The following is a 27,468-nucleotide window of genomic DNA, read 5'->3' as shown; positions in this document are numbered from 1 at the left end:
CCTTCCCTCCCTCTGTCCGTCTCTCCTGCACTGATTTAACATTAAACAGGAAAAGCTTTGAGCTGAGGGGGGGTGGTGGTGGTGGTGGTTCAGAGGTGCTCTGCTTCCCTGTGAGGAGTCAGGAATCAGAGAGAGAGAGAGAGAGAGAGAGAGAGAAGGGAGAGAAAGGCTGTGCCGGGCCTGGGTTAGGTATCACATACCAGGGGCCCCGGACCCCAAATCAGCTCCGTCTAGACTCTCTGGCACCTGCCTCTGCTTATTTACCACAGACAGCCACCGGAGGCCCAGCCAGGGCCCAACGCCACGCTGCAGTCCGACCAGCGCAGCCACCTCCGCCCCCCCCAACCTCCACCTCCACCTCCACCTCTGTTCCTCTCCTCCCTCAACTCCTGACATCCCCACATCCAGCACCAAACGGTGACCCCATTAAAAGCCCGAGAAGGGGAAAGGGGCAGGTCAGCCACTGTAGCCTGGGAAAGTGATAAAAGAGAGGGGTCTTAAAAGTGCTAAATAGGTAGAGAGGGGATAAAAAAGGTGGGAAATGGGGTGAAGCAGTTTGTTAAGGATGTATTTTTACAAACAGGACAGATGGAGGGACATGTATAGATATCATATGGGGAGTTTGACTTTGACTTTGGGGAAAATGAGGGTGGGTAAAGAAACTAAATAAAATGAAAATGGACCACTGAAACTGAGACTATGTCCACACTGAGCTGACTAAATTTTAAAACACTGTTTTTGCATGTTTTCAAGTTGTTTTCGTAAAGATCTCCGTCCACACTCTAACACCTTAACGGACAGGAAAATGTTTAAATCTCTTCTTCTCAGTCGAAAACAACTAACTCTTCATCACAGCAAACATCTGGTGAGCAGTGGGACAGACAGTCTTGTGCTCCATCACCAGCTATACTTTAGTACAGACAATTTACTTCTTCAGATTTACAATTTTTTTCTGTTTTCATCACACTGAACAAGTATTTTCTAATTATTTAACCAAAGCTTGATAAATAGATGCCCCATGTTCACCAAATGAACAGTAGATCCTGTTGTGCTGAAATGAAACGTCGATCATATCACTATTTTATGATCATCTCAGTGTGATAAAATCAATATTAATATATGGTTGATGTGTGATCGGCTACATTGGCACTTTAAATGAGTGATGACAGGCAGGGCTGTTACTAAAATATCTTTAAAAATATCGACCTTAAGAAAGAAAAAAACAAAAAATATTTTAGATTTTACTTTTACTCTTAACTTTTCATTTATATCTTCTGCAAGTTTTCTCACTCTACATTAGTGCTGTCAAAAATATTGACGTATCGATACTTCGATATTTGAAACGGTTTCAATACTCATTTTGCACAGTATTGATACACGGGTACCAGCTGCGCTTTCTGCTTTCCCTTCTCTCCGACAGCGAGTTGACACACACACACACACATACGGCTATTTAACTTTTAATAAAAATGTAAAATTGTATGCCCTCAATGTTGTGTCAATTTTTCCTGTGGTATCGAAAATGGTATTGAATATCGATATTTTTCAAGATATTGTATTGAAGTTAGAAATGCCAGTGTCGTGACAACACTACTCTACATTATTATGTCGCCAGGTGCTTCACGTAATTCTGGTGGAAAACACTGAATCTTTTTTACCCTTATGTATTTATTTACTTATTTATTCTTAAAATAGTCCAATTTAATTCAAATGATCAGAATCAGCTTAAAAAAACGTGTTTAATATGTGCTTAACTGTAGAATGTAACTCCTCCATGTTATTTAATTCCCCAAATAAAGAGAGTTGTCTTCTTAATTACTGTCACACAGCCTCTGACTTTGATAGAACTGGCATATGTCTTCTATGTTTTCCAAAAGCTTTGTTTTCCTCATCAACACTAAAACACAAGACCCGATGTTGAAGATATTTTAGTTAAAATTTTCATTAGGGCTGTCAATCGATTCAAATATTTAATCTTGATTAATCACACGATTGTCTATAGTTAATCGCAATTAATCACACTTTTTAATCTGCTCAAAATGTACCTTAAAGGGAGATTTGTCAAGTATTTAATACTCTTATCAACATGGGAGTGGGAAAATATGCTGCTTTATGTAAATATATGTATATTCATTATTGGAAATCAATTAACAACTCAAAACAATGACAAATATTGTCCAGAAACCCTCACAGGTACTGCATTTAGCATAAAAAAAATGCTCAAATCATAACATGGCAAACTGCAGCCCAACAGGCAACAACAGCTGTCAGTGTGTCAGTGTGCTGACTTGACTATGACTTGCCCCAAACTGCATGTGATTATCATAAAGTGGGCATGTCTGTAAAGGGCAGACTTGTGGGTACCCATAGAACCCATTTTCATTCACATATCTTGAGGTCAGAGGTCAAGGGACCCCTTTGAAAATGGCCAAAAAATGAAGCACAAGTTTGGAGTGTTATTTAATCTTCTGCGCTAGTATGTCATGGTCGGTACCGATGGATTTCTTAGATTTTCTGTTTTCATATGATGCCAGTATCTTCACTCTAGCTTTAAAACTGAGCCCGCTACAACCTAAAAATTGTAAGTTGCGTTAATGCGTTAAAGGAATTAGTGACGTTAAAACAAATGTATTATTATTATTATTATTATTATTATTATTATTATTATTATCGCGTTAACTTTGACAGCCCTAATTTTCATATTGATCCACTCCAGATTATTGGGACGAAAGGTCAAATTGGAGAGTAAACGATGCAACTTCACATTCAGTGTGGACTTAATCTGAGGAAAAGATGGATGGATAACATTGGAGAAATGGAGGCAGAAGAGGGTTGGCGAGGGGAGAGTGAGCGGGCCTCGGGGCGGGGTCAGAGGTCACATCCTGGTCATGCTGCTAGCCAGCATCCTTTCTACCACGAGGGGAGCCTGGGGTTCAGATCTGCTGCTGACGTGACCTTCTGAACAAACAGCCGACTCTCGCGGCCACATCTGGCCGGCATTTACACCCAATCTCAACAAACAAACACAACGCACATTTAGCTAATCGCCGATGATGAGAGGAGCGACTGACCGGGTCAACTCAATCAGGAGGGAGTGGAACTCGACAGAAATGTTTTGATCGAAAGTTGAAAGAAACCAGCCTGAGGGGGTTTCGAGCTTCAGCGGTAAACTGAATTTACATGATCCCAACTCTATTTCATTTTCCAGTTTAGTAATGCTAATTAAGAGGTTAATATGCGGAGAAGACACAGAAAAGGATGAAATGGCGCGAGGATGTTTTCAGGAAAGAAGAAAAAACTGAGTTGTCATCACAGCGAGAGTGAAGACTGAGCAGCAGTCCTCTGGTGGTTTTTGGTTCCAGATGTGGCGCGCGTCCCTCCCTCTCGCTGTTTCTCATGCATTAATTCCCGGGTGCCGTTAGCTGCCGATGCCAATGTGTCTGTCTTGGTCTGCTGGCGGCGTACATTAGCCAGTCTTACCTGCGGTATGCAGTCTGTGTCGGCAAACATGGACTTGAATCTGTCGTCCATGCTGATGTGGTACAGAATGCACATGCTGAGCTGTCTCTGGGCCTCGTCAGCTGCAACATAAACACAGGAGGAGGAGGGAAGTCAATGGATGAATGAGTGGTTGTGCCGTAACGCTCCGCGGGATGCCAATGACCACATCTAGGAGAGCGCATGTGTTTTTTGAAAATATTAATGAGCTGAATGGCCTTTTTAACAGCGATTCCTGTTGGAGGTCAAATGGCATTCGGTGCGGAATCAGCGCCGGTCGACTGCAGTTTCTCAGTTTGTCGTGTCTCACGGGCGGCTAACCAGAGGAAAAACAATATTTAAAGGTTAAATGTGGAACTGCAGCAGGCTACGGACTGAAAAGGAAAGCTTTTCATGCTGCTTAAAGGGACAGTTATCCAAAATTACAAAAATTGTTTGTGCAGGTTTTGACGTATCCAGATTTCTGTCCCAAAACAATGAAAGGGAATGGAATTTAGTTTGTGCTTCTCAAACATTTATGGATAAGTCTGGCAATAATTCTATATTTTCTTATTGTCAACAAATTCCATGTGTAGAGCCAAACCAACAATGAGTGTATTTACTAACAAGTATTGTGTGTATCAAAGCCTGATATCTCCTCTTCCTGTGCCATAGAGCTCCATTGTTGTCCAAAAACTATTAAAAACACATCAGTTGGCCACACTGTAGCACTGGGTGACATGTTCCTTTATTACCATGAACACACACACTGTCGTTTATTTTGACTCAATCTCACATATGTCGTGCTGCTGCGCCAAATACACACTAAAGCACCAAATGTGGATTCATCCGCCGCTGAAAATAGTTCCCAACAAATGCACTATTTCCTCCTGTTTGATTAGCCTTTTTATTAAAAAAAAACTACATATCTGTGAGGTGTTTTTAAAGATTTACATCTTCAGTAGGGACCAATGAGCTTGGTGTCTGACAGCCACAGACAGGAAGTAAGGCAGTACAGCCCGTTCTCATTCCCAGGGCGTCAAATGCCGAGGCTTTGTCACGGCCATAGGCGTTTGATACCGCCGCACAAGGCACCCTTTAGCACCGGTATGCGACGCACCAGGCTATTCATTAACTACAATGTAAAACCATCCACGGCAACAGTAGACTCTCAAGGAAAGTGTTGTGGTGACGTACTTTAAAGAGCGAAACAGGCACACAGGGCAGGCGGGTGGGAAAGGAGGTGGATGGGTCCAACAACACAGGGCTTTCATCCAGGAGACTGCTGTTTGTGTCCGGTGTGTTAAGTTTCACTTTCACTTCGCAATCAGCTATTTGTTTGTGTCCCGTGTTCACAACGTCAAGTCACATTTTCAATGTACAAACGTAGTAATTTTAAGCCCAACAATGTTGTTTTTTTTCCTATACCTAAGTGGTCTTGTTTAATTTACAACATTAAGCACATGTTTACTGTGACTGAAAAGTGATGCAGAGGGGTCTAACAAGCGTCAGTATGTGACGAGTTTGGATGAGCGGGTGTTCAGTAGTATTAAGAGACAAACTAACAAGTTGTTGGTTTGGTTCTGCACATGTGATTTGTTGACAATAAGAAAACCTATAGAATGATGCCAGCCTTATTTTAAAAACGTCTCTTCTCCCTCCAGAAACAGTGACCCAGTTAATAGTTCGGATACTCCACAGACCTCACTGTGAACAGACTACATAGGGACCATTTCTTCGGTAGAAAGCAGTTCCAATGAAAACTGTGGACAGTGAGGTCTGCGGATTATCCAGAGGAACCAGGACACTGTTTGTGGAAAGACACATTCATGTTGAATTTTTTTTTTTTTAAAGCTGCATTAATAATTTTTCTGCTACTTAGAGGCAGCGGAACAAGCTGAAAACCTCAAGAAGCAACGCCTTTTACATTACATACAGTCAATCGATCCATTGTTAATAGTAAGATATTGATTAATGCAGCTTTAAATGATGAATTTTAATCATGTGAGACTATCATTTCTATTCACCTCCATTGTATTGTGGTGTATCCAGAGATTTTTAGAGTCAAATAGACCATAAAGCAGGGGATGCTTTAGGGCGGGGCTACCTTGTGATTGACAGGTCGCTACTACGGCGTTTTCCAGTATGGGAGTTGTCCATGTTTTCGTCTTACAACTTTAACCCTTTCACAGTGTGTTTTCAGTTCATGAAAGTTAATTGTAACATTTTTGGTCTTGTCCTCGTGTGTCACTTCTGGTTGAAAATAACCATGATGGCGACGGCCTAAAACCAGGATGGCGATGGACAAAATGCCAAACTCGCGGCTTCAAAACAACAGTCCACAAACCAATGGGTGACGTCACGGTGACTACGTCCACTTCTTATATACAGTCTATGGATCTAAGAGATATATCTCAGAACTTCGACAAATAAAACCAAAGCTATCTGCATGGATAGATACTGCTAGAGATAAGAATATAATATGGTTTTTTTTCGGAATTTGGGTGAACTGACCCTTTAATATTAATCCAATAACCTAAGTAAATTCCCTGTCAGTTTAGTTTTGTGAGCTTATGGAGCCTCGGCAGCAGCATGGAGAAGATAAAGACAGAATGGATTGAGTGTTAGACTGTCAGTGAGCCCAGGACCTTTATGAGTTTGACCTCTGACCACAGCTGGGGGGCTGGAGGCGTGGAGGAGGAGCCAGCCGGGGAGAATTAATAGAGTTCAGACCAGAGTTTGACCCGGGAACTTTTCATTAAGAGAAGTGTTAAGAGAGAGGCTCTTCACTGGACCAGAACCACCGACAGACCTCCTGTAATGCCCACCAAAGCCTCCAAAGCCCCAACCAGGTCCAGTTAAAGCTGGTCCCAGCCGTGTTCGGTCACTGGCCGTACAGGGAGCCTTATCGCTCGAGTATTAGATCCAGATGTGCTCAGTGAAGCCCTGGAATCGCAGGAGGGAGAGACGGCTTCCAGCTTTAATTGGGAAAACAGGAGGAAGCATCAATTTTACTGCCTTTAATAAGTTAAAGTTACGCCGCTCGCTGCTCTGGACCTTCCAGCGCAGCCAGCGATTGGCCGGAACATGTGCTTCTCATTAGCGATCCTTTACCTCAACCAATACCTTGAAACGCACATGAAAACAACCAAGCACGCACACACACACACACAGAGGCAATAAGCTTCTCCAGACCTCGCGGACTCCCTCACTTTGCTGGTAGGAACATGGAGGATCCTTTATGGGCGAAGAGAGAGATCCCATTAAATGTTCAAAACACTGGTAGGGTTGGGGCAGGAGAGAGGAAAAAAAAGGTGAGGGGGAGCTGTTAAGAATTAACTAGACTGTTCGGGGGCAGTTAGTGGGCGAGCTAAACTCCAATTACACCCCAGCCTGATTTAAAACCGCTCAACCTTCGTAAAATTACACCCGCACACATTAAGGAGGCGTCTGGGCTCGCTTTGCGGACAGCGGCACTCCGTTGTTATTGCATTTTCTGGATAAATAAGCAAGCTGGGTTTTGGTCTTTGGAGACATCACGCACCACATAACGGGGTAAAATGCTCTTAAAGAGGACCCCACCCCCAATCAAGTCTCCTAATTTGTGTTTTGCAGTGTAATGACAGTCAACATGCTGATGGTGTGAGTGGCAATGCTGGAAATAAGCAACGAATGACTGGGTTTCATCATTAATACATCTGTGGATTATTCTTTTTGATTTACAGATTATATATATTTCTTATATAGATTATTTCCAAATTATTTGTTTTGTCAGACCAATTGTCCAATATATTTTTCTGACATTTGAAAAGCTGAAACCAGACGATGTTTGGTGTTTTTGCTTAATAAATAAACTAAATGCTTAATTATCAGAATTGTTGTTGATAAATATTCCGTCCATCAACTAATCAAATAATTGTTTCAGCTCTAGCTGACATTGTCATATCTAATAATCCGCCAATCCTCTTTAATTAATTAATCAATTAATTCTATAATATTGGTACCGAACAAGGGTCCCATGATACATCTGATAATGGATTTAAGGGATAAGAGAGAAAGAAATATTTGTTATGTTATGGTGTTTTGGACATACATGCAGTGCAGACATCACTTATGGTCTATGTGTGCAGTCAACAGTGTCATAAATGTTGGGCTTTAAGGCCCTGATATACTCCAAGATGAGGTTTTGTTCATACTCTTTAGTCACTAAAGAGATCTCCACTTATCGTGGATGTCATCATAGGTAAGTGTGTGGGGGGCTACGCGTGGATGTAAGAAAGAAGTCTGCATCGACTTTCACAGGCATGAAATGACACTACTTTTTACACCACACAGACTGGGGCTGCACAATTAATCGAAATTGTATCCAAATCACAATATGGCGTATTGCAATTTTCAAATCGCAGGAGGCGCAATATTAATTAAAAGGCAAAATGTGTGTAAGAATGCCATTTTAAAGTAAATATTGTGGTGCTGCAGAGATGTCCCGGTCGACACAACTATTTTACAGACTTAAGAAAACATCTCACTATAATCATTTTAACATGTTTTTTTCAATGAAAATGAGAATAATGATGTAAAAATTATTATTCCCTCTAATATCGCAAATCATATAGCGATGCAATATCCGTCAAAATAATCGCAATTCGATATATTTTCAAAATAGTTCAGCCTTAACGCAGACCCTCTAGACTACAGTATGTGGATGGAGGACATAGAGTTTAAGGCCAGAAACCTCTGAAACCACTAGTCTATAAAATGTCAGTAAATAGGGAAAAAACGCCATCACAGTTTTCCCGAGTCCAAGTGACGTATTAAGATGTCTTGTTGTGTCCGACCAAACGCCCAAAACCCAAAGACATTCAGTTTACTGTGATATAAAACAGAGAAAAGCAACAATGATTGGCGCTTTTGCTTGATGAATGACTTAAACGATGGTCTGATTTTCAAAATTGCTGATTAAGTTCTGTTGATTAACTAATCACCAAATTGTTTCTGCACCAGCTGTTAAACAGAAATGAATAAATGAATATGCAGCTGACAGAGAAATCTACTTTTTGTTGAGTTCAGGTGGTGCTGGAATGGATCTAGTGGGAGGTGATGATGACAAGTGGAGGCTCCCTTTCCGCTTTCATCTTATCATCGGGGGTCATGACCCCGGGTCAGGTCTGGATGGAGAGAGTGGAGGCCGACGCAACCCGCCCCCTCGCTGTCTTCTCTCTTTAGAGATAAGACCGGAGTCCTCATGGCGAGTGTGTCAGTTGAAAAGAGGACAGTCGGCAGTGAAGGCAGATGATTAATGACACATCGCCTGGCATACAGAGCGCCATTACACACAAGCGCAAACACGCAAACACACGCAAACTCGACAGTGTCAAAACTGTGAGCGGCCGTAATATTTCAGTGTTAAGTTATATTATGTGTGCGCCTCGCTTCCTGTATGAGCAACCCCCAACCCGCCGCTTCCCCCGAAAAAACAGCCCTCCCCTAAATCTCTGAAGACCTCTCCACCTCTCCGGCCTGCTCCTGCAAAAACAACATTTGTGCAGAGGTTCTGGCATGTTATTCTAACAAATATATTATATTAATTATGCGCCGTTACCCGAGCCTCCCCTTGAGAGGCTTCAAAAGGCCCTGTCGGAGATGCTTCTGACCGTGTCGCACGACCTCGCGGATGAGACGACGCGACCGATCGCACGCTCTGGAGCTTTTCGGGAGGCCACTGCTCTAATGGACACCAGAGGCCGGGGTTGCTGTGGAAAAGCTGCACCTGCACATACGCCTCGGTAATAAATTAGAGGCTGGATGAGCGTTTCTTGTGACACGCGTCGGTTTCTGTCAGTGAAAACTTGAAATAATGGTTCCCCTGATACAAATACGTACAGTGCAACCTCAGTCGTAAACACACAATGAAACATTAGATACACATCCACAGAAACAACCACAATCAGTGCAGGCAGTCAGATGGATTACCGAGCAGCGAGGAGACTTTGGGAAGGAGTCCTGTCTGGACCATCTGGCTACGCAGCGACGTGTCGAAGGAGAGGTTAAGCAGGAGGCGCATGTTGGTGCTCAGGAGCTCCTCGTTCTCGCAGGGAACCAGCCGAGCCAGCTTCTCCACGGCAAATGCTTCAGCCTGCAGACAACAGACAAAAAAAACCATCCAGGTTCAGCTCCAGAAGCACACGGACGTCTGTAATAACGCATATTACTAAGAAATCCAGGTCTACAACATAACTTTACTCAACAGTATGCCATGTGGTTCACTACATTTGTCTTGACGGGTTCACATTTCACACAGCAATTGTTATTTAGTTGATATTTCTGTATTGGCAGTCTCCAAGGAACACCATTTCCCAGAACCCCTCAAGATCATCATGGATTAAGCTCGACAGACTGAGGCCAGTTTCTTAGACAGCAGAGGTTACAGCTGAAACATGTGAAAGCTGACATTTGAAGAGAGCGTAGTTGGATATCGTGGATGACGGAGAACCAGTTGATTTTATTTTACAATATGCACGCTGCCATGCTGGAAAGATTTCACAGGAGAACTAATTAACTGTTTAGTACTTTATTAAAATCACAAAGGTTTAAATTTGTAATAGTACGTGCTGCAGTAGATACTAATTTATCTAAGAATATGGATAGTAAACTCTAGGAACATCACTTTTTCTTTTCAGAAAGACTGATATAAGAAATGAGAAGCTAGAAGCTAGTGGAACAGAAGCTAAGACAGGACTTTGTTTCTGTCTACAGCTGGGCTTCATTTTAGCACTAGTCTGGAATAAAGAGTTAATTGATTTAACTTTATGTATTAATAAAGCAATATCACACGAGAGGGTGAGCTTTACCGTCATTATTGGCACGACAGTGATGCTAACGGACCTCGGCAGTTCGGAACTACTTGTTGTATATTAAAAAATCATCCCAGTAAGCATCTTTAGTAAAACATTAATAACTAGTTACTTTTGTACATAAAGTATTTTCTTAAATTGCACAGAATTTTGGCAACGTTTTCTGTTTTTGGTTTGTTTTAAAAGTTTCTTTTTTAACTCTGAATAAATCAGACTGAATTTTATTGATAAATTATATTTAAATACCAATCTTATAGTAGCTAACAGTGCATACAGCGATTAAAAATAGCTCCAGTTTGCCCATGCATCATTAATACTAATCCAATAATAATATATACACAAACATACTACTCTGAAAGGAGGCATTCTGCATAATTAATAATTTTGCTTTTGATAAATCAGTACATTTAGCTGATTATACTTCTGTACTTTTACTACAGTAAAACTTTGAACGTAGTATTTTTACATCGCATTCTCCCCTGAGTGAAGGATTGGAATACTTCTTCCATTACTGGTTGTATGTATGCGCAACGCTGAAGTACTGTGTTGTATATTTGATTATAATTCATGGCAAAAACAATTTATTTCCATTTTGATATTAAATGATTATCAAGATAATGTAAAGTAATGGGATGATTTTGTCAAAAGTTCTAATATAATAATTATTTATACTTTATTTTCTATCTGTAAAATCTTGCCTTTTCCTTTTTTTTTTTTTTTTTAAACCTGGCATCCAGCTTGGAGAAGGTTCACATGACCTACAGGCAGGTGGAGGTGTTGAGCTGATGACACCAAACACAACTCATGACTGTTGACTCTTTAGGGGATCACTGATGTGTGAAAATGTGAGCAGCGCGGTAGACTACGTGCTGTCACTGTGACCGTCGGTGTGACACGGCGGTGCTCGTCAGTCCGGCCCTGTCTGTTAACATGTCTGTCTCCCCTCTCCTGTGGTCTCCCCGCAGCCAGATATCACGGTGACGCAACCTGCTCCCAGTTAAGGAACGCACTAGCTGCTACTGTGTGCAAAACCAGCTCCAGTCGCACCATCACAAACCAGACCACGAGCAGCGTAATCAACTGCAGCCTGTGTCAATTACCACCGACATCCCCCTTCCATTAGTGACAGCAGCAGGAAAATAAACCTATCACACTCGTGTTGAAGTCTTATCTGATTTGGAGGGAAATCACAACATGTTTGCTGAGTAAATAAAACCTGATGACACACAGCATCATTAGGTGATCAATTAAACATCCATGTCCTTAAATGGAAACCCCTTTTCCCTTGTGTGTACGGATATACTCAACTGAGTCAAAGTGTTGAAACCACTATTTTCCTGCTGGACGCATGCTTGAGTGGGTCCAAATGCCCTGAAGGGTTCTTTAATGTGAATCAAAGATACACTGAGGGGGAAACAAGCAGATAAAACCAGTTCCTAACCGGGTCTGGCTTTGATAAAGACCCACAAACGGAGCGAGATTGGAACCAGGTGGGGCTGGATTAGGGGAAAGGTTCCTGTACGAGCTCTGCGGGACACGTGGCCAAAAAAGCAGACCTTTAAGCATTTATTAAATTGAAATTTGATAAGCGGGGTTTCAACTGGCATTTCTACAGGGGAACGGCTATTTGTCAAAAATGACGTTGGGAGTGTTTTACAGAACAAATAAAGAATGATTGTTTCCTCTAAATTTGACTAATTGAGTTTAAATGGCTCCAAACAATGTTGTTAAAGAGCACATTCATTAGACATGTGAAGACGGTCTAATTTAGGAGATTGACTCAACACACAGACGCCATGAATTTCAAACAATAAACAGTTGGGCTGAGCTAGTCCAACAAGCACTTAATTAAATCCAAAATGTGTTGATACAAGAGTAGTTTCTAATAACTAAATTGCAGGATTATTTTCTTAATTTGCTTAACAAATCCATGATTAATGTCATGTTTGTTGAGGGACGTGAGAAAAAGTGGGTCAGAATTGTGTAATAATTAACCTGTTTAAAATGCAGAATACACAACCATCCTGCATTGAAAGATCAAAAGAGAAAAAAAAAAAAGAGTAAAAAAAATATTTAATTTTCATGTAAACAAATACTGAAAAGCAAAAAAGTGAACAGTAACAGCATGTGCTGCTCTAACAGCCTCCACTCTTATGATTTCAGGCTTTCCACCAGATTTTGGAATTTGGCTGCAGGGATTTGCTTCCATTTAGAGGTACAAAATGATGTTGGGTGATCAGGTCTGTTCATCCCAAAGGTGTTGGTTGGGGTTGAGGTAAAAAGTTATATCTGCTACAGGGGAGATCAGGGCCAAATCCTCACTGGCAGAGGCCAAAATATCTCCGTTGTAACTTCTGATTTTGCACAGTGTAAACACATTTGTGATTTTGACACTCAAGAAAGTTACAGTAGAAAAAGAGTCAGGCAGCCGTAAGGGTTAATTTGTGATATTGGGCTGTATAAATAAAATTGACTGCATCCTGCAGACATGTCGCGCTAATTTCTGGAGGACATGCAGAAGTAATGCTCTGAGGGAACGTGGGATACGTGGGGAAGCCATCATGTACATGTGAACACAGTTTGAAGCAGGTACAGTGTCTTGCAAAAGTATTCATCACCCTTTGGTGTTTTCCCTATTTTATTGAATTTCAAGTAATGGACAAAATAGTCAAATTTGGTGAAGTGAAAAATCAATACATAAATAAAAATAAAAAAAACTGAAAAGAGGTGTGTGCATATGTTTTCACCCTTTTTGCTATCAAGTCACTAAATAAGATATGCGCTACCACCAAAAGAAATAAATTTAGTTTTATTCATTTTGTATTTGTTCATTTTATATTTATTCTTATGTTGAGAACTTTGAATTGCCTTTGCGTTTGAATTGTGCTATATAAATAAACTTACCTTACCTTGTAATAATGGATTCAGTGGTGCTCTGTGGGATGTTCAAAGTTTGGGATATTTTTTTATAACTCAACCCTGTACAGCAACCTGTACTTTTTTCCTGACCTGATTGGAGATCTCCTTGGTGCAGACTCTGGGACCTTTCAGAACAGGTGTATATATACTGAGATCTTGTGACACTTAGATCGCACACAGGTGGACTTTATTTACCTAATTGTGTGTCTTCTGAAGGTAATTGTTAGTACCAGATCTTATTTAAGGGCTCCATAAGAAAGGGGGTGAATGCATATTTTTTTTTGTCATTTCACTTCACTTATTTTGACTATTGTGTGTATGTCTGTTACATGAAATCCAAATAATAATCCATTTAAATTCCACGTTGTAATGCAACAAAATATGAAAAACACAAAGGGGGGTGCAAGGCACTGTATATATCAGCGCTCTTAGTTAAGATGAAGAAGGAAAAGGAGGGGAGTGCATTAACAGTGTAACACCTCCATCCCTCCCTGTCTCACCATGTCATTCTTGTTCTCCAGGAAGATGGAGAGCTTCTTGAGGAAGGAGACCACCACCAGCAGCAGCTCCTCGTCTTCCCGCTCCAGGATCTTCACCAGCATGTGGACGATGTTCTTGTTCCTCATCTTTAGCTCTGTACGGGTGTCTTCGGCCAGGTTCAGCAGCAGACACAGAGCAACTACACGGGTCAAACACGGCAGAGACAACAGGGTCAGTGTGGGAAACACAAGCTAGTGTTTCTGCACAGTCATTTAGCTGTAACTCACTTACAGTATATTCCCTCACTGTTGTTTAGCTTTTGTTAGTAATTTCTGATTTAATTTAGTTTTTTTGTGCCTCTTGGGACAGCAACAAACAATTAAATTCATTACCAATTAATCTGTCAATTATCTCTAAGAATTATCAATTAATTGTTTAATCTATAAGAGTCTAAGAGTTTGAACAGAATGAATAGCCATGCAAAAAAGCTGTGCAGCATTCGAATTTCGATTTAGAATTTGAATGACAAATGTTATAAATGAAGCTTCAAACTATTTTGTACAGCCCTACCTCAAAGACTTTCAGTTTAAAATGATATAACAGAGAAAAACAGCTAATTCTCACATTGGAAAAAAATTCAGCCAAACCTATTCGATAACTCTGGAAACTTTGTCGATAGGCCTTTTTCACGGAAGACATTTACGACATGTTACAACAGGAAAAGCACAGGTGTACATAATGAAATTAATGATGACTGAATTCCATTTAGCGGCTTTGATTTCAGGATCCAGGTGTTGTGCATGCTGATTTACTGTCACTCTCATTGGGACAATTGAATAGACCAGAACCTGCGTCAGTGTTATTAGTTACAACTGTGCTGTTCACACTATGACAAGTCAAAATGTCTGCTGAGAGAAAGGCCTATTGCCCCACTGGCAGGACAGAGGGGCTGGAGAGGTTAAACAAACAGACCAGGAGGCGCAGTGAGTAGACTGCTGTTTGCTCATAGCTCCTTATTCAACAGCAGTCTGAGAGCACGCCACATTCAATTAAGTCTGGAGGAAACTCCCAGCCTAGTCTTAGAAACGGACTACACTGACCCTCACAACTCCAGTATCTGCAACAGCCGGGACGTGATGCTGCCCCCGCCCGGTGGACACTGCAGTTTGACATCCTTATGGAGCAAAACGTTTCAACAGTTACCTCTGAGAAGCTGCTCCTGCTTGGTCAGAAGGCTCTGGTACTTTCTGAAAGACTTCTCGTGTTCTTTCTTCAGATTTTGGTTCTCGGAGAATTCTTCATGTGAAATCAGTCAAGGAACTCAAATATACACAGAAAACATTAAAGACAAGATGAAATGAAAAAAGCCGTTTTAACCCTTTTAGATCACCTCCCCGGTCATACTGTGCACCTATCTAACAATATATTTTTTTAAAGATTACTAAAAAAAACTAATTTCTCCAAATCAAATCTAGTCGTGTCTAAAAGTTTACCCGCAAATTGTGAAATCTGATCTGAAATCTGCAAAAACTTGCAAAAACTCTTGCGAGACTGATGCCTATTCCTAACCTTCACCATTACGTGAGTTTCCCCAACTTGCGGGTTCCCTTCTAGACACGACCATCAAATCCAATCATCTTTTCTTCCTGTAAAACAAAATATGACATGTGCTTACATAAGCTAGTACCAACAATTTAAACCAATAACATCATGTCATATCTCCATCAACCTGCAACTTTTAGAAACAACGGTGGAGGCTCCGTATCGCTCTACATTCTAAGCCCGCCCACTTTTTAGTGGCCCAATGAAATGCAAAGGATTTGATTTAATTCCCTCTCGTAATGTTATGCTGCTCAAATATTCTGTTTCACTGGGGAATACTCACAGTGCAGAAAGCTAAAGACTCCAACTTCCGTATCACTGGGAGTTTAAAGTCTTATAATACACCATGATAACCAAGCTAAGTTGTGCCCAGCTTAGGTTACATAGTAATAACATAAGGGATTTAGTAAAAACTGGCTTTTAGATGAAGTTGGATGACTCTTAGAAAAGGATATAGGCCTTCTTCTTCTTCTGTAGCTCGTCTTGCCAGAGGTCGTACCTCTTCAGCTCATGCTCAATGATATTCATACACAGCGCCCCGATCTTGAAGTGTGTGACCAGGCCATGGAACTGGGAGAAACTAGAGGAGAAAAATTAAGAGGCAGAAAGAGAGGGAGAGAAAAAGACTTCCATTTATCCAAAAGTGTATTTTTCAAAACTGAATTGGGGATTCCAGCTGGGAGCTGTCATTAAAATGACCCAATCCGTCACCCCTGAAGTAGTTTACAAAGTAAACTGTCAAAGTCAAAACACATTCAGTCAAACAGTGTGTCCCGGTCCGGCTTATAATCAGTCCAACTTGAACCGTTTCGCAATCCAAACAGCATAACATGGAGATGGACACGGGCCAAGAGTGACGATCAGTTTTCAGACGTACGCGTCCTCTCGCGGCCTAAATCAGCTCTGACAGACGTTTATGTATTATTCTAGCGAGGGCTAATTTTAGTGTTTCCTAACCCCCAGTTGGAGAGTGAAACTTCAGTACTAGGTACGCTGCCAAAGGTGGATGACTACTGTAAGAAAGGGGGAGAGCAGTGAAAAGAGAAAAGAGCAGAGTCAGGGCGGTCAGTGTTGTTACAACTGAAATGTAGAAAATACTGCACACAAGGAGCCAACCATACGGCTGGTAAAATGTTATGACTGCCCTAATCTGGTAAACTGGATTTGTGCTTCATATAGAAAAGAATACACCCTAGTGATGTGTGCATACTGCTTATATACTTATTTGGAACACAGCAATACTTTTTGTTCACTGTTGATCTGGGTTTGTTTTTCCTGGTTTGGGCTCCTTAGTGAAATCTCCATGCCACAGTGTACATTACGATATTTTAGACAACAGTGTTCCTCCAACTTTGTGTCAACAGTCTGTGTTTGACTCTTTCCTGTTTCAACATGACACACAGAGCCAGCTCCCTAAAGAAATGCTTTTCCCAGTTTGGTGTGGAAGAACTTGACTTGTCTGCCAAGAGCCCTGACCTCAACCCCATCCAACACCTTTGGGATGAACTGGAATGCCGACTGACAGTCGGGCCATAATGCCCATGGATTTGGAGTGACATGATCAACTATCTCATATGGATATTATGTTCTGCTGTACACATACTTTTGACCATGTAGTGTCTTGAAAATGTAACCAGATATATTTTTTCTCTTTAAAAGGTTATCCATGGGTTGGTCTCACTCTGGGCGGGTGGAATGACGGCAAACAATTACCCAAATATGACCATCATTTAAAAATATATCAGTCTATCATAAGAAATTAAAGGCACAGATGTAGTACAAAAACAGAACGTGGACGAGAACACGGTTCTGTTTATACTACATTGGATGTCTGCATACACGGACATGTTCACACGTGTTTGTCCGTACGTGTGGTCCATGCAAGTATACATTATGGGCTGCATGTGGATGGTCCTTACAAGCATGGGCACATGACAATATTTACATCATGCAGACCTTAGCGGCCATGAAGACGTGGAGACTATAAATAAAGTTTAGTACCAATGAAACAAATATTGGAATAGCAGACTATGATCATGCTACAAAAGCAAGGGCTTTTTGAGACCGAGATCAAACAGAAGCGAGGGATCCCAAACACCGGATTTTAAAAACATAAGTCAACGACACTTTGGAACAAAAAGAGACAAAGTCAGATACTTGTGGCGCTCTGCGTGTGCTTGAAATGCTGGTTTACCTGGAGAAGCAAAAGAAGATATAGATGATGGTTGTTGCCAGGTCCACGCTCTGCTTCCAGTCCTCCCTCAAAACTCTGGCCAGGGCTCCAAGGGCCGTCTCTGACAACAGACACACATACACATATCAGTAAAGACACACATACTAACACACACACGCACGCACACAAAGGCAGATATGAAAAAGGTCAGACAAAAAGAAGGGGAGACAGGAACAAAAGGACTATAGATGAGAAAGACAAACTAAATGCAAAGCGTCTGTGTGTGGAATTCAATCAGAGTCAGACTGAGCGGTGCAGCTGGAGGTTAATTTAAAAGAAGCGTGGGGGAATGCGATGAGGTCGGAGGCTCCTGAGGATTTTGAGCGATGGGTGCTCCTCAACGCAAAGACGTGCGTCCCAGGGTCCGTCTCCTCTTTCCACGCTGACCCCAGGCCTCTCGGTTCACACGAACGCTCGGCTCTTATCAACATCGGACCGGCTGATGCGGCGCGGCAGACGGAGTGAGCTGACGACGCGCTGTGACAGATACAAATGAAGCGGTGCCATCTCACCGCGGCTGCCGAGGATGATGGCTCCGTGCTGTTGTGGAAGAAACAGCCCGGTTGTCACGGAAGGGAGCAGAACTGAAGCCGGGCTTTGTTTTCTTTAAAAGGGGAGCAGAGAGGACGAGCTGATAAAAGTCAACTCAAGCAATATTCCCATTATCAAAACTCCCTTTTCATCCAAATCCAGTTTTTTGCTTGAGAATTTGGTATATGGCTGAGCTTTGCACTTTTGAACTTGGATCCACTTTGCTAGGAAAAAGATAATTTTCAGAAAATGAATACAGTCTGAATAATTGAGCATGAAAGTTCACCCTTGACCTTGATCCTTGTCTTCCTCTGCAGATGGAGTTTGCTTGGTTGCCACAGAGATAGCAGCCATATCAACAGTCACTGGATGGCCAGAAAAAGACCAAAGAGGCCAATCACATGCCAGGGGTTACCATCTTCCCTCTAAACGACCCCCTGAGCAAACTCCATCTGCTGAGGAAGACCCAGTGGTCAACCTCCAGGTCGGCGAAGTGAAGTCAATGTGGAAGTGCCTTAAACTTGCATTCTTTCTAACAGCCAGCAGGTGGCGACTCCTCCGGTTGCAAAAAAAGTCTGATTGTCTAGAAGTCTATGAGAAAATGAGCCTACTTCTCTCTTGATTTATTACCTCAGTAAACATTGTAAACATGAGTTTATTGTCTCAATCACTAGTTTCAAGTCTTCTTCAATACAGAATGATGTTCATTTAGTAAATTATGGTCCCATTTAGAGTCAAATAGACCGTAAAGCAGGGGATGCTTTAAGGCGTGGCTACCTTGTGATTGACAGGTCGCTACCACAGCGTTGTCCGGTCTGTGTTTTTCGTCTTACAACTTTAACCCTTTCACAGTGTGTTTTCAGTTCATGAAAGTTAATTATAACCTTTTTGGTCACCTAAAAATGTCTTATTTGGTGTTCAGTTGTACTTAGCTCCACCCTCTCGTGTCACTTCTGGTTGCAAAAAAACAACATGGCGAAGGCCAAATACCAAGATGGTGACGGCCAAAATGGGGTCTGTCTATGGTGGGCTGGTTGCTGCTGGAGGCCCTGCTGAAGTCTGAGCTGAAGGAGTTTCTGGTGAACCTGCATGATTTTGTCTGATTTCGTCGGAATCTGACCCGGTGGCACCGATGACAAGCTCATTACTAACTGAAATGTGAATTAATGGATCGATTTAAATCACGTTATGTGACTTTGTTTTATTTTTTAACTCTCTGAACCCTGAAACTGCTGCTGAAAGATGCCAGAAGGACTGGGTCTCGTTAGAAATGTTTTGATATTGGTGCCAATACGATTACTGAGCTTTAATACCGACACAGAAATAGACTTGTTTGCTGCTTAATGTTTAAAGCCTATAAAACAAAGTCTACAATTGGCTTAATTTAGATTTAAGTCTGGAACTACGCGATCAAAGAAAGAAACCAAAAAATGTATTGAGGTTTGCTACCCAACCCTTGGAGCCAGTAATCAGAGAGATGTAAATTTGTAATGTGAATTTGACAACTGCATACTTTTGTATGTATAGACAAACTAAATGTTTTTTTTTTTAAATACAAAATAATTGTGTCTCTTAATACAACTGTTAAATTAGTAACTGAATAGAATTATCATGTCCTTGAAAAAAAAAAACACTGGAAAGGTCAACATTCTTTTGAGCCTGCATTTGTACCATGATTTGGGAAGAGGCATATATACTGTATGTCAATATTAGTATGGAAAATCAACACATTGCTGCTAACTGTAAGCATATTGTTAGATTTCTACTTTGATCCTGCATTCCTGCATGAATAGATAAACAAAGAAATGTGTCGGCTGTAACCGCCATATGACAGAAGTGCAGAGTGGCGGCTGTGAGCTAGCCAGTGGGGCACGCTCACATACACTAAAAACATGCACGGCCGGCCCAGCTATGTCAACAAAGCACGGAGAAGCTCTGAATACAACACACAGAGGGAGAGCGACTTCATTCTCTGCTCAGGTAGACATTACTCCTCTATATCTTTACACATCAAATAGTTGTTTGATGCTATATTAATGCTCTGGATATCGAATTTAGCACCTTTAAGCTGAATAAAGTAATTCTTTATGTAACAGAGGAAGGTACCGTTCTGTATGAGCTCCTCCAGGTTGTCCGGGTTACGAGCCAGTTGGAAGATGAGCGTGGCTCCTCTGATCTTCTCCTGGGCGTCCTCATACAGCAGCTCCACATACTCATCGATGCTGTTGATGCTCGCCTCCTCGTCCAGCTGAGGGGAAATAAAAAAGTTCAGTCTCAGGACTGGGAAATGTCCTCAGAACTGTATATATAATCACACATATTGTACTATACTGTATACTGTACAGTTCAGTTCCTACCTCCACTCCAGCGTAAGGTGCGAAGTCTCGAGGTGAGATGCGTTTCTTCTCTTGGATGTCTGTGAAAGGTAATATTCAACATCACAAAGAAGCCTCTCGTGACTTTTACTTTGAGGAATACTTTTAATGCATCAGTGTTGTTTGTAAAGTAGTCATGATGAACTCTTCAATACCGTTTGACTGTTTGCGGTTTTGCAAATAGAAGAGCAGCTGCTCCACCTCGCGGAGTTTAGACGAGTGAATCAGACGACATTCCTCCACGACCTTCCGGGCCAAAGAGGACGTATCTGTGTGGGCGTTCAGGCTTTTCAGGCGAATACTGAAGGACGGACATATAGACAAGTGGAATTACAGCTTTTGAGAGAAACATTGAGCTCCTGGTTCTAAAGTATAAAATGAAATCCTGATACAGAAACAGGTTGATATTGTTTGACACAATATTATAATTTGTCTTTAAGGTATTTGCTTTGATCTTAAAAGGCATTACGGTGTAAATCTCATCATTCTCACATTTTCTGACACTCTTTGCGTTCTCCAACCATAGGGTTCCCCAGCTCTCCCAAGACAGTTGCCTCCACTTCATACTGAACCACGAGGGCTTTCTCAGTGGGGTGGACATCAAGAGTACAGCCTTTCACTCTCCTGTGGGTCATAAACAGAGACAACTAAAAGTCAAACATTTAATCTAACAGTGAATAATACAGTATTAATAGAAGTATTAAATTACCTTTCTGGTTTGATTCAGTACAATTTGCCTAATTAAGACACAGTACTTTCAAAAACACTAAACTGGAAGTATACAGTAAAATGTAACTTAAGTGATTCAGTAAACAATAGCTAGAAATATAATAATGAAATGCATTGATATTGCTAACAGGATATAGCAGCAGCGCATGTGTATACGGGATTAAATGGCAGGTGTTTGAGTAAATACTAGAAAAAGTATAAATGTGGTTCTTGGATGTAAATCTTTTCGATGTGTTGGGGTCAAGATTTAGAAGAGCTTACCAGATGATGTCAGAATTCATTAGGATTTTTAAAAAAAATGTTAAAAAACGTTTTTATGTAAGGAAATCAAATGCTGTGTGAGTGTATTTAACATTTTACTATTTGCACTGTTTGTGTAACATGTCTATGAACACTAAATCTGCATGTCACAAATTCTAGTTAAATTTATAATGTAACAGACACATTATTTTTATGATCAGGATTCATAAAAGGCCACGACCACCAAAGATATTATACATATACATACTTTATATATATATATATATAAGTATATATTCCCTCAGAATTGTACTTCAGTACATGTACTCAGGTACTGCAGTAACTACTAGAGTAAATGTACTTCTTTCCTCCTCAAAACAGGAGTATTTGAGCAGCAGTGTGAACTCTTATCAGCAGGACAGTGAAGTCTAATTGAACATTAATCATTGTCATTAATTAATAAAGTCTTAAATTGATGTTGGTTTTCTCATTGATACATAGCTGTTCATCTTGACGTAACGTGACGTTACACACCCTAAAGACAGACCTATGGTTATAGCTGACGGTAACTACTGTTAGCTGCTTTAAGCTGGTCGTACTTACACAATAATACATTATCATGAGTTGTTATAATAGAGTAATGTGTTATCCTGGCAGTCTGTTATCTAAACGACCTGTTAGACTAATCAATGAATGAGCAGCTGAGCATCCTGCTGCTGCTGCATCGACCTGTTCACACTAAAGCAAGCCATCGTTATCAGCTGTTACCTCTTCAGACACCGCGGTTCTCCTGCTGGCAAACTGTCCATGTTAGATAAAGAAAGAAAGCCCGCATTAAAATGTTCTTCTTCAACAAACGGGAGCAGCTGATGCCGATGAAGATGAAGAAGATGATGAAGACAGGGCGGATGTTATTATCTCTCTGCAGCTTGTTGCCAGGGCGGCGACTCAGCTCCCAGCATACAATGCGGCTAGGTCTGCTGCCACCTGTAGTCAGGGAGGACCAGGCTGCTGGAGACCTGCAGCACAGTATGATGATGAGGACAGGTGAGTTAGACCTGCAGCACAGTATGATGATGAGGACAGGTGAGTTAGACCTGCAGCACAGTATGATGATGAGGACAGGTGAGTTAGACCTGCAGTACAGTATGATGATGAGGACAGGTGAGTTAGACCTAGGTTACTTGTTACTACATTTATCTGACAGCTTTAATTATTTGAAAAATTATTTTTTGCATACAAAACATATAAAGAGTTTTTATAAATTATAAATGAAGCTGCCCAACACTTTATACAGCTGAAACAATTAGGAAGCCAGCTGGTTGATTAGGCTAATTAAATAGCTAGTCCATAATTGCAAAACATTTCATGTTCTAGCTTCTCAAATGTGAAGATATGCTGCTTTTCCTTTTAATAAATGTATAGTTTTAATGTATTAGTAATAATGTGGAGGTTTGGACTGTTGGTTGGACAAAACAAACATTGAGAAGGTGCCGCTCTGGGTAATAGCATGGGCCTTTTTAATTTTTTACAGTGGGAAAAGCACAGGTGTTAATTAGTGATGGGAATTCGGGCTCTTTTTAGTGAGCCAGATCATTTGGCTCAGCTCACCAAGAAGATCCGGTTCTTTCGGCTCTCAAACGGCTCTTCATTTTACCACTTCTGCCTTTTATAATTCAGCCAAGTTTAGCGCTGTTTTGACCTATGATTAGTATGTGTGTACATATATCACTTAAATTATTCAATTTAATTATACTAAACCTTATCATTTCCAGAATATCATAATTTTACATGCTGCTTCGTTTCCGACTGTCACTCATCTTCTCTGCTATTCGCGCACCACACTCCCCTCTCTCTTTCTCTCCTCCTCTCCCTCCTGCTCTGTACCTGTAGACCGTCAGCGCCCCCCGCACCCCCGCCCCTCCCTGCTTGATGGTATGATCCTTGTCTGTCATCACCTGATTGGTCGCACGGACGTCATTAACACACCTTCAGTCACAGTCAGTGCATGGAGTGCACGTGGTGCGGAAAAGATCGTCCTATCATTCTGCCTTGAATTAAGTAGAGAAAGAAAGAAAGAAAAACGTCTGTCGGACGGGAGCCGGCTCTTATCGTTCACTTAAAAGAGCCAGGTCTTTGAACCGGGTCGTTCGTGACCGACACGTAACTACGTTCTACTACTAACTTTAGGCTACATCTCAGAGGGACATTTAGCTTTACTTTAGATATACTTATGTACTAACTATATCTTCTTGTTACTACATTTATCTGACAGCTTTAATTATTTTACAAATTATTTTTTTGCATACAAAACATATGAAGACTTTTTAAAATATGAGGCTTTGTTATAAATGAAGCTGCCCAACACTTTATACAGCTGAAACAATTAGATAGTAGAGCTGGTTGATAAGGCTAATTAATTAAATAGCTAGTCCATAATGGCAAAACATTTCATGTTCTAGCTTCTCAAATGTGAAGATATGCTGCTTTTCCTTTTAATAAATGTATAGTTTTAATGTATTAGTAATAATGTGGAGGTTTGGACTGTTGGTTGGACAAAACAAACATTGAGAAGGTGCCACTCTGGGCTCTGAGTAATAGCATGGGCCTTTTTAATTTTTTACAGTGGGAAAAGCACAGGTGTTAATAATGAAATTAATGATGGCTGAATTCCATTTAGCTGATTTGATTTCAGGTCTTGCATGTTGGCTCACTGTCACTGGAACACATGAACAGAGCCATGGTTAGTGTTATTGGTAACACCTGTGCTTTACTATGACAAGTCAAAATGTGTGCTGTGAAAAAGGCTTATTGTGACAACATTTCTCACTAGGTTATTTTCACTATTAACAAAACAATCAATCCATTAATGGAGAATACAATCAGCAGATTAATCCATACTGAAAATAATCATTAGTTAACAGTTCAAAATCAGCTCCACGTCAACCAACTACAACAAGTAAAATCCTGCTTTTACATTGATGCACGAGTAGCCTAATAATAGAGTAGAATATAGCTATAATAGTAACGGGACATTTTTCTATTTTTAATACTTAAAACTACATTTCCCTGATAATACTCCCTTTTTACTCAAGTAACATTTTCAATGAAAGACTTTCACTTGTAACAGGGTATTTTTACAGTGTGGTATTAGTACTTAAGTATCTGAATACTTCCTCCACGTCTGGCTGCTCTGAAGCTGAACAGCAGCAGCAGGATTGTAACTAGGACTTTAGAGGCCATGAGTCTTTTCCTCAGTGCATCCCCCACCCCACAGCCTGTAAGAAAATGTTGACTGGCCAACAAATATTGTTGTCATTTTTTTGTAAATGTTTCATCTCTTTAGGGTGGGGTTTCAAATCCTTTTACACACAAAGTACAATTGAGGCTGATGGGAATGCTATTAGTTTTGCAGATATTGGTCATAAACCAAAGAATTGGAAAAATTAGATTTTTAATCTGATGGATGAAAAGTTAAGGTATCGGCAAAGTTATTACAATTCATCCTCAGGGGAACATCAATGTCTGAACCACATTTTATGACAATCCATCCAATAGTCGTTGTGATATTTCACTCAAAACACAAATGTGAACTTTATGGTGGCGCTTGAGGAAAAGTCAGGGGATTACTTAAGTCATTAGGACACATCATCTGGGAACCATGAATGTATGTACAAAATTTTGAGCCAATCCATCCAGTACATGTCAAGGTACGTCTGGTTTTGGACATTTCATTCTCATTCTCTCTCAGTTAGCGTTGTAGATTGCTTTCTTTGTCTGTTGCCCACCATTAGTGAAATATATGTGGAGGTAACGCTTTAAAAAATTGGGTCTGCACTAGCGGGTAGCACTACTACAGGGGAAGGTTTTCACATATCCAGTTTAAACATACACTTTCTAAAATGCTTAATGTGCAACTAATAATAATAAACTTCTTCTTCTGACAGTGTCAGGACGTTCTGTATCTATCTGCAGATATGATGGATGGTCTGGTTGCAGGCTGAAGTAACAGAGGCCATCAGGGTGAGTCAGGGTTATATAACATGACCAAGAGTAAGGTAAAAAAGGATCTGTGAACTTGGCGGATGTTTCACTGCATATTAGGAAACCTGATACTGGTTTTAACTTTCTTTTGACTATTTATAGGCCTATTTTGTGTGTGTACCTCTAGTCCAACAAGTGGATACTCTTCAAATTTCTTTGATTTTTGTTGAAATAGACTACAGTAAGTGTTTTATATTATACTCTATTGTTATATTTATGTCACTTAAGGTTTTGCTTGTTGAAACATTCACCAAGAAAAGAGAAGGTTGCATAAACCCTGCAAAAATCTTCATCTTATCAAAAAAAAAATCTCTGTTATTGAGTCCTAAATGTTTTGTTTTCTTAAAACAAGACACAAATGTGCTTGTTTTAAAAAATTTACTAGAAATGAGAAATCAGTATCTCGATTGAAGACAGAATAAGACAGATCACTAAGAGAAATAACACTTGATTATAGAAAATTCATTCAACAAGTTTATCTGTTCTGCACATGCAGATTTGTCTACTTGTTTTAATGAAATAATACTTTTGAGACTTATTTATAAGACCAATTAGTAATTTGTTAGCTTAGTTTTCATTCCACGTATCTAAAGTTATAAGTGAGAAATAAACAAATGGCAAGTCGGTGTAATCAATACTGTAACATGGTAGATCTGCTACCCGGAAAGCATTTGCTTGTCTCAGCATCAGTGACAACTGATGTCACTGCACTAAATTTAGTCTGTGGCTCGTGATGGATATATCAGAATATTATTTGTGTTAGGGGTCAAAAATATACGGTATTCCCTGGTGACTGAGAGAGTGACTACTGGTGCTACAAGGACACATGTCGATTATTTTTGTTTGTGTTTTGAGGGACACATATAGCTGGTGAGACTCTGAAGTGTAGACAGCACAGGACATAACTCAGGCACTCATGAAGAGTGGAGCAGGTGGACCTGGACGCAGGAGACTACAGGCAAAACAAACTTAACTTTAGTTAAAGGTTCTGTGCAGGCAAGGCAGAACTGAACATCACATAACAAAAAACCAAGGATCCAACAAATACTGAACAGAAAACCAGGACTTTGATACAAACTAATCTGACGAGGGGATGAAGTGCAGGTGGAGAGATGGGTGGAGAAACTCAGGTGAGGGGAATGAGGTGATTAGGCATACAGGCAGGGAAGAACTCTGGGAGTAGAGAAGGACTAGCGAGGATGATTCAGAGCAGGTGTGTAGATGGACAAAGAAGAGAAAGGCAGTACAGAAATACAGGAGGAAAAAAACACAAACCAAGGCTGCGGTCGAAAAGTCATTTTTTGCATAGAAAGGTTAATTAACAGTAAACATAGCAAACTGTCAATAAACAAATAATCAACATAAATAAATATTACATGTTCCCCTTCTCCATAACTCGAACAACTCTATATTCATCATATATTCCGTTTTTTATTTCAATTCCAACCATGGTAATGAAGTGATATTTTTCACCGGTTGTCCACGTTAAGTCAGATAATCCTTTGTTATATGTTGATGTTGAGTGTTACAGAAGGAGAAGGACCTGCAGGATCTCTCTTTCACACACCACGGGTGAAGGAGGTTGTCACTGAAAGAGCTATTTAACAACACACGGGGGAAAGCGGCGCCTGTTGTAGTCCATCTTCGGAACATTATAGTTGCACCACAGCAGACCCACGTCACTAACATCCGCCGCTGTCGCTTCATAATTGCAGAGCCTAGTGTCAGCGCAGTCAGATTATCTTAACACCAATCCTTATGAATTCTCCTTCACATCTTTCCTAGACCTCATGACATTTTACATCGAGGTCAAGGAAAAGTGGTTAGGAAAAGACGTTAGGACGTAATTTTTTTACTTTTCGACCGCAGCCCCAGGATTTACAAACTAATCTGACAAGGGGATGAAGTGCAGGGGGAGAGATGGACAGAGAAACTCAGATGAGGGGAATGAGGTGATGAGGAGAACGGGCAGGGAGCTGATTGG

General features: G+C 40.7%; 1 protein-coding gene and 1 long non-coding RNA gene across 2 annotated transcripts in view; one reads left to right on the top strand and one right to left on the bottom strand.

The window, feature by feature from the left end:
• kifap3a (kinesin-associated protein 3a) overlaps positions 1 to 22,389 on the bottom strand; it is a 41,377-nt gene extending 18,988 nt beyond the window's left edge. The window contains exons 1-11 of the mRNA XM_074636382.1: positions 22,209 to 22,389; positions 20,964 to 21,095; positions 20,627 to 20,772; positions 20,454 to 20,512; positions 20,203 to 20,344; positions 17,527 to 17,626; positions 15,788 to 15,912; positions 14,934 to 15,032; positions 13,751 to 13,929; positions 9,451 to 9,613; positions 3,481 to 3,581 (exon numbers count right to left, since the gene is read on the bottom strand). Coding sequence (XP_074492483.1) covers positions 3,481 to 3,581; positions 9,451 to 9,613; positions 13,751 to 13,929; positions 14,934 to 15,032; positions 15,788 to 15,912; positions 17,527 to 17,626; positions 20,203 to 20,344; positions 20,454 to 20,512; positions 20,627 to 20,772; positions 20,964 to 21,095; positions 22,209 to 22,249 — 1,287 coding nt within the window. The 5' untranslated portion in view covers positions 22,250 to 22,389. The remainder of the gene's footprint in view (positions 1 to 3,480; positions 3,582 to 9,450; positions 9,614 to 13,750; positions 13,930 to 14,933; positions 15,033 to 15,787; positions 15,913 to 17,526; positions 17,627 to 20,202; positions 20,345 to 20,453; positions 20,513 to 20,626; positions 20,773 to 20,963; positions 21,096 to 22,208) is intronic.
• LOC141768266 (uncharacterized) overlaps positions 1 to 27,468 on the top strand; it is a 50,924-nt gene that overhangs the window by 7,936 nt on the left and 15,520 nt on the right. The gene's annotated exons all lie outside the window — the stretch shown is intronic.

Source organism: Sebastes fasciatus, chromosome 5 (assembly GCF_043250625.1).
Source record: "Sebastes fasciatus isolate fSebFas1 chromosome 5, fSebFas1.pri, whole genome shotgun sequence".
NCBI classification, from domain to species: domain Eukaryota; kingdom Metazoa; phylum Chordata; class Actinopteri; order Perciformes; family Sebastidae; genus Sebastes; species Sebastes fasciatus.
This window is presented reverse-complemented; position numbering and strand designations above follow the sequence as displayed.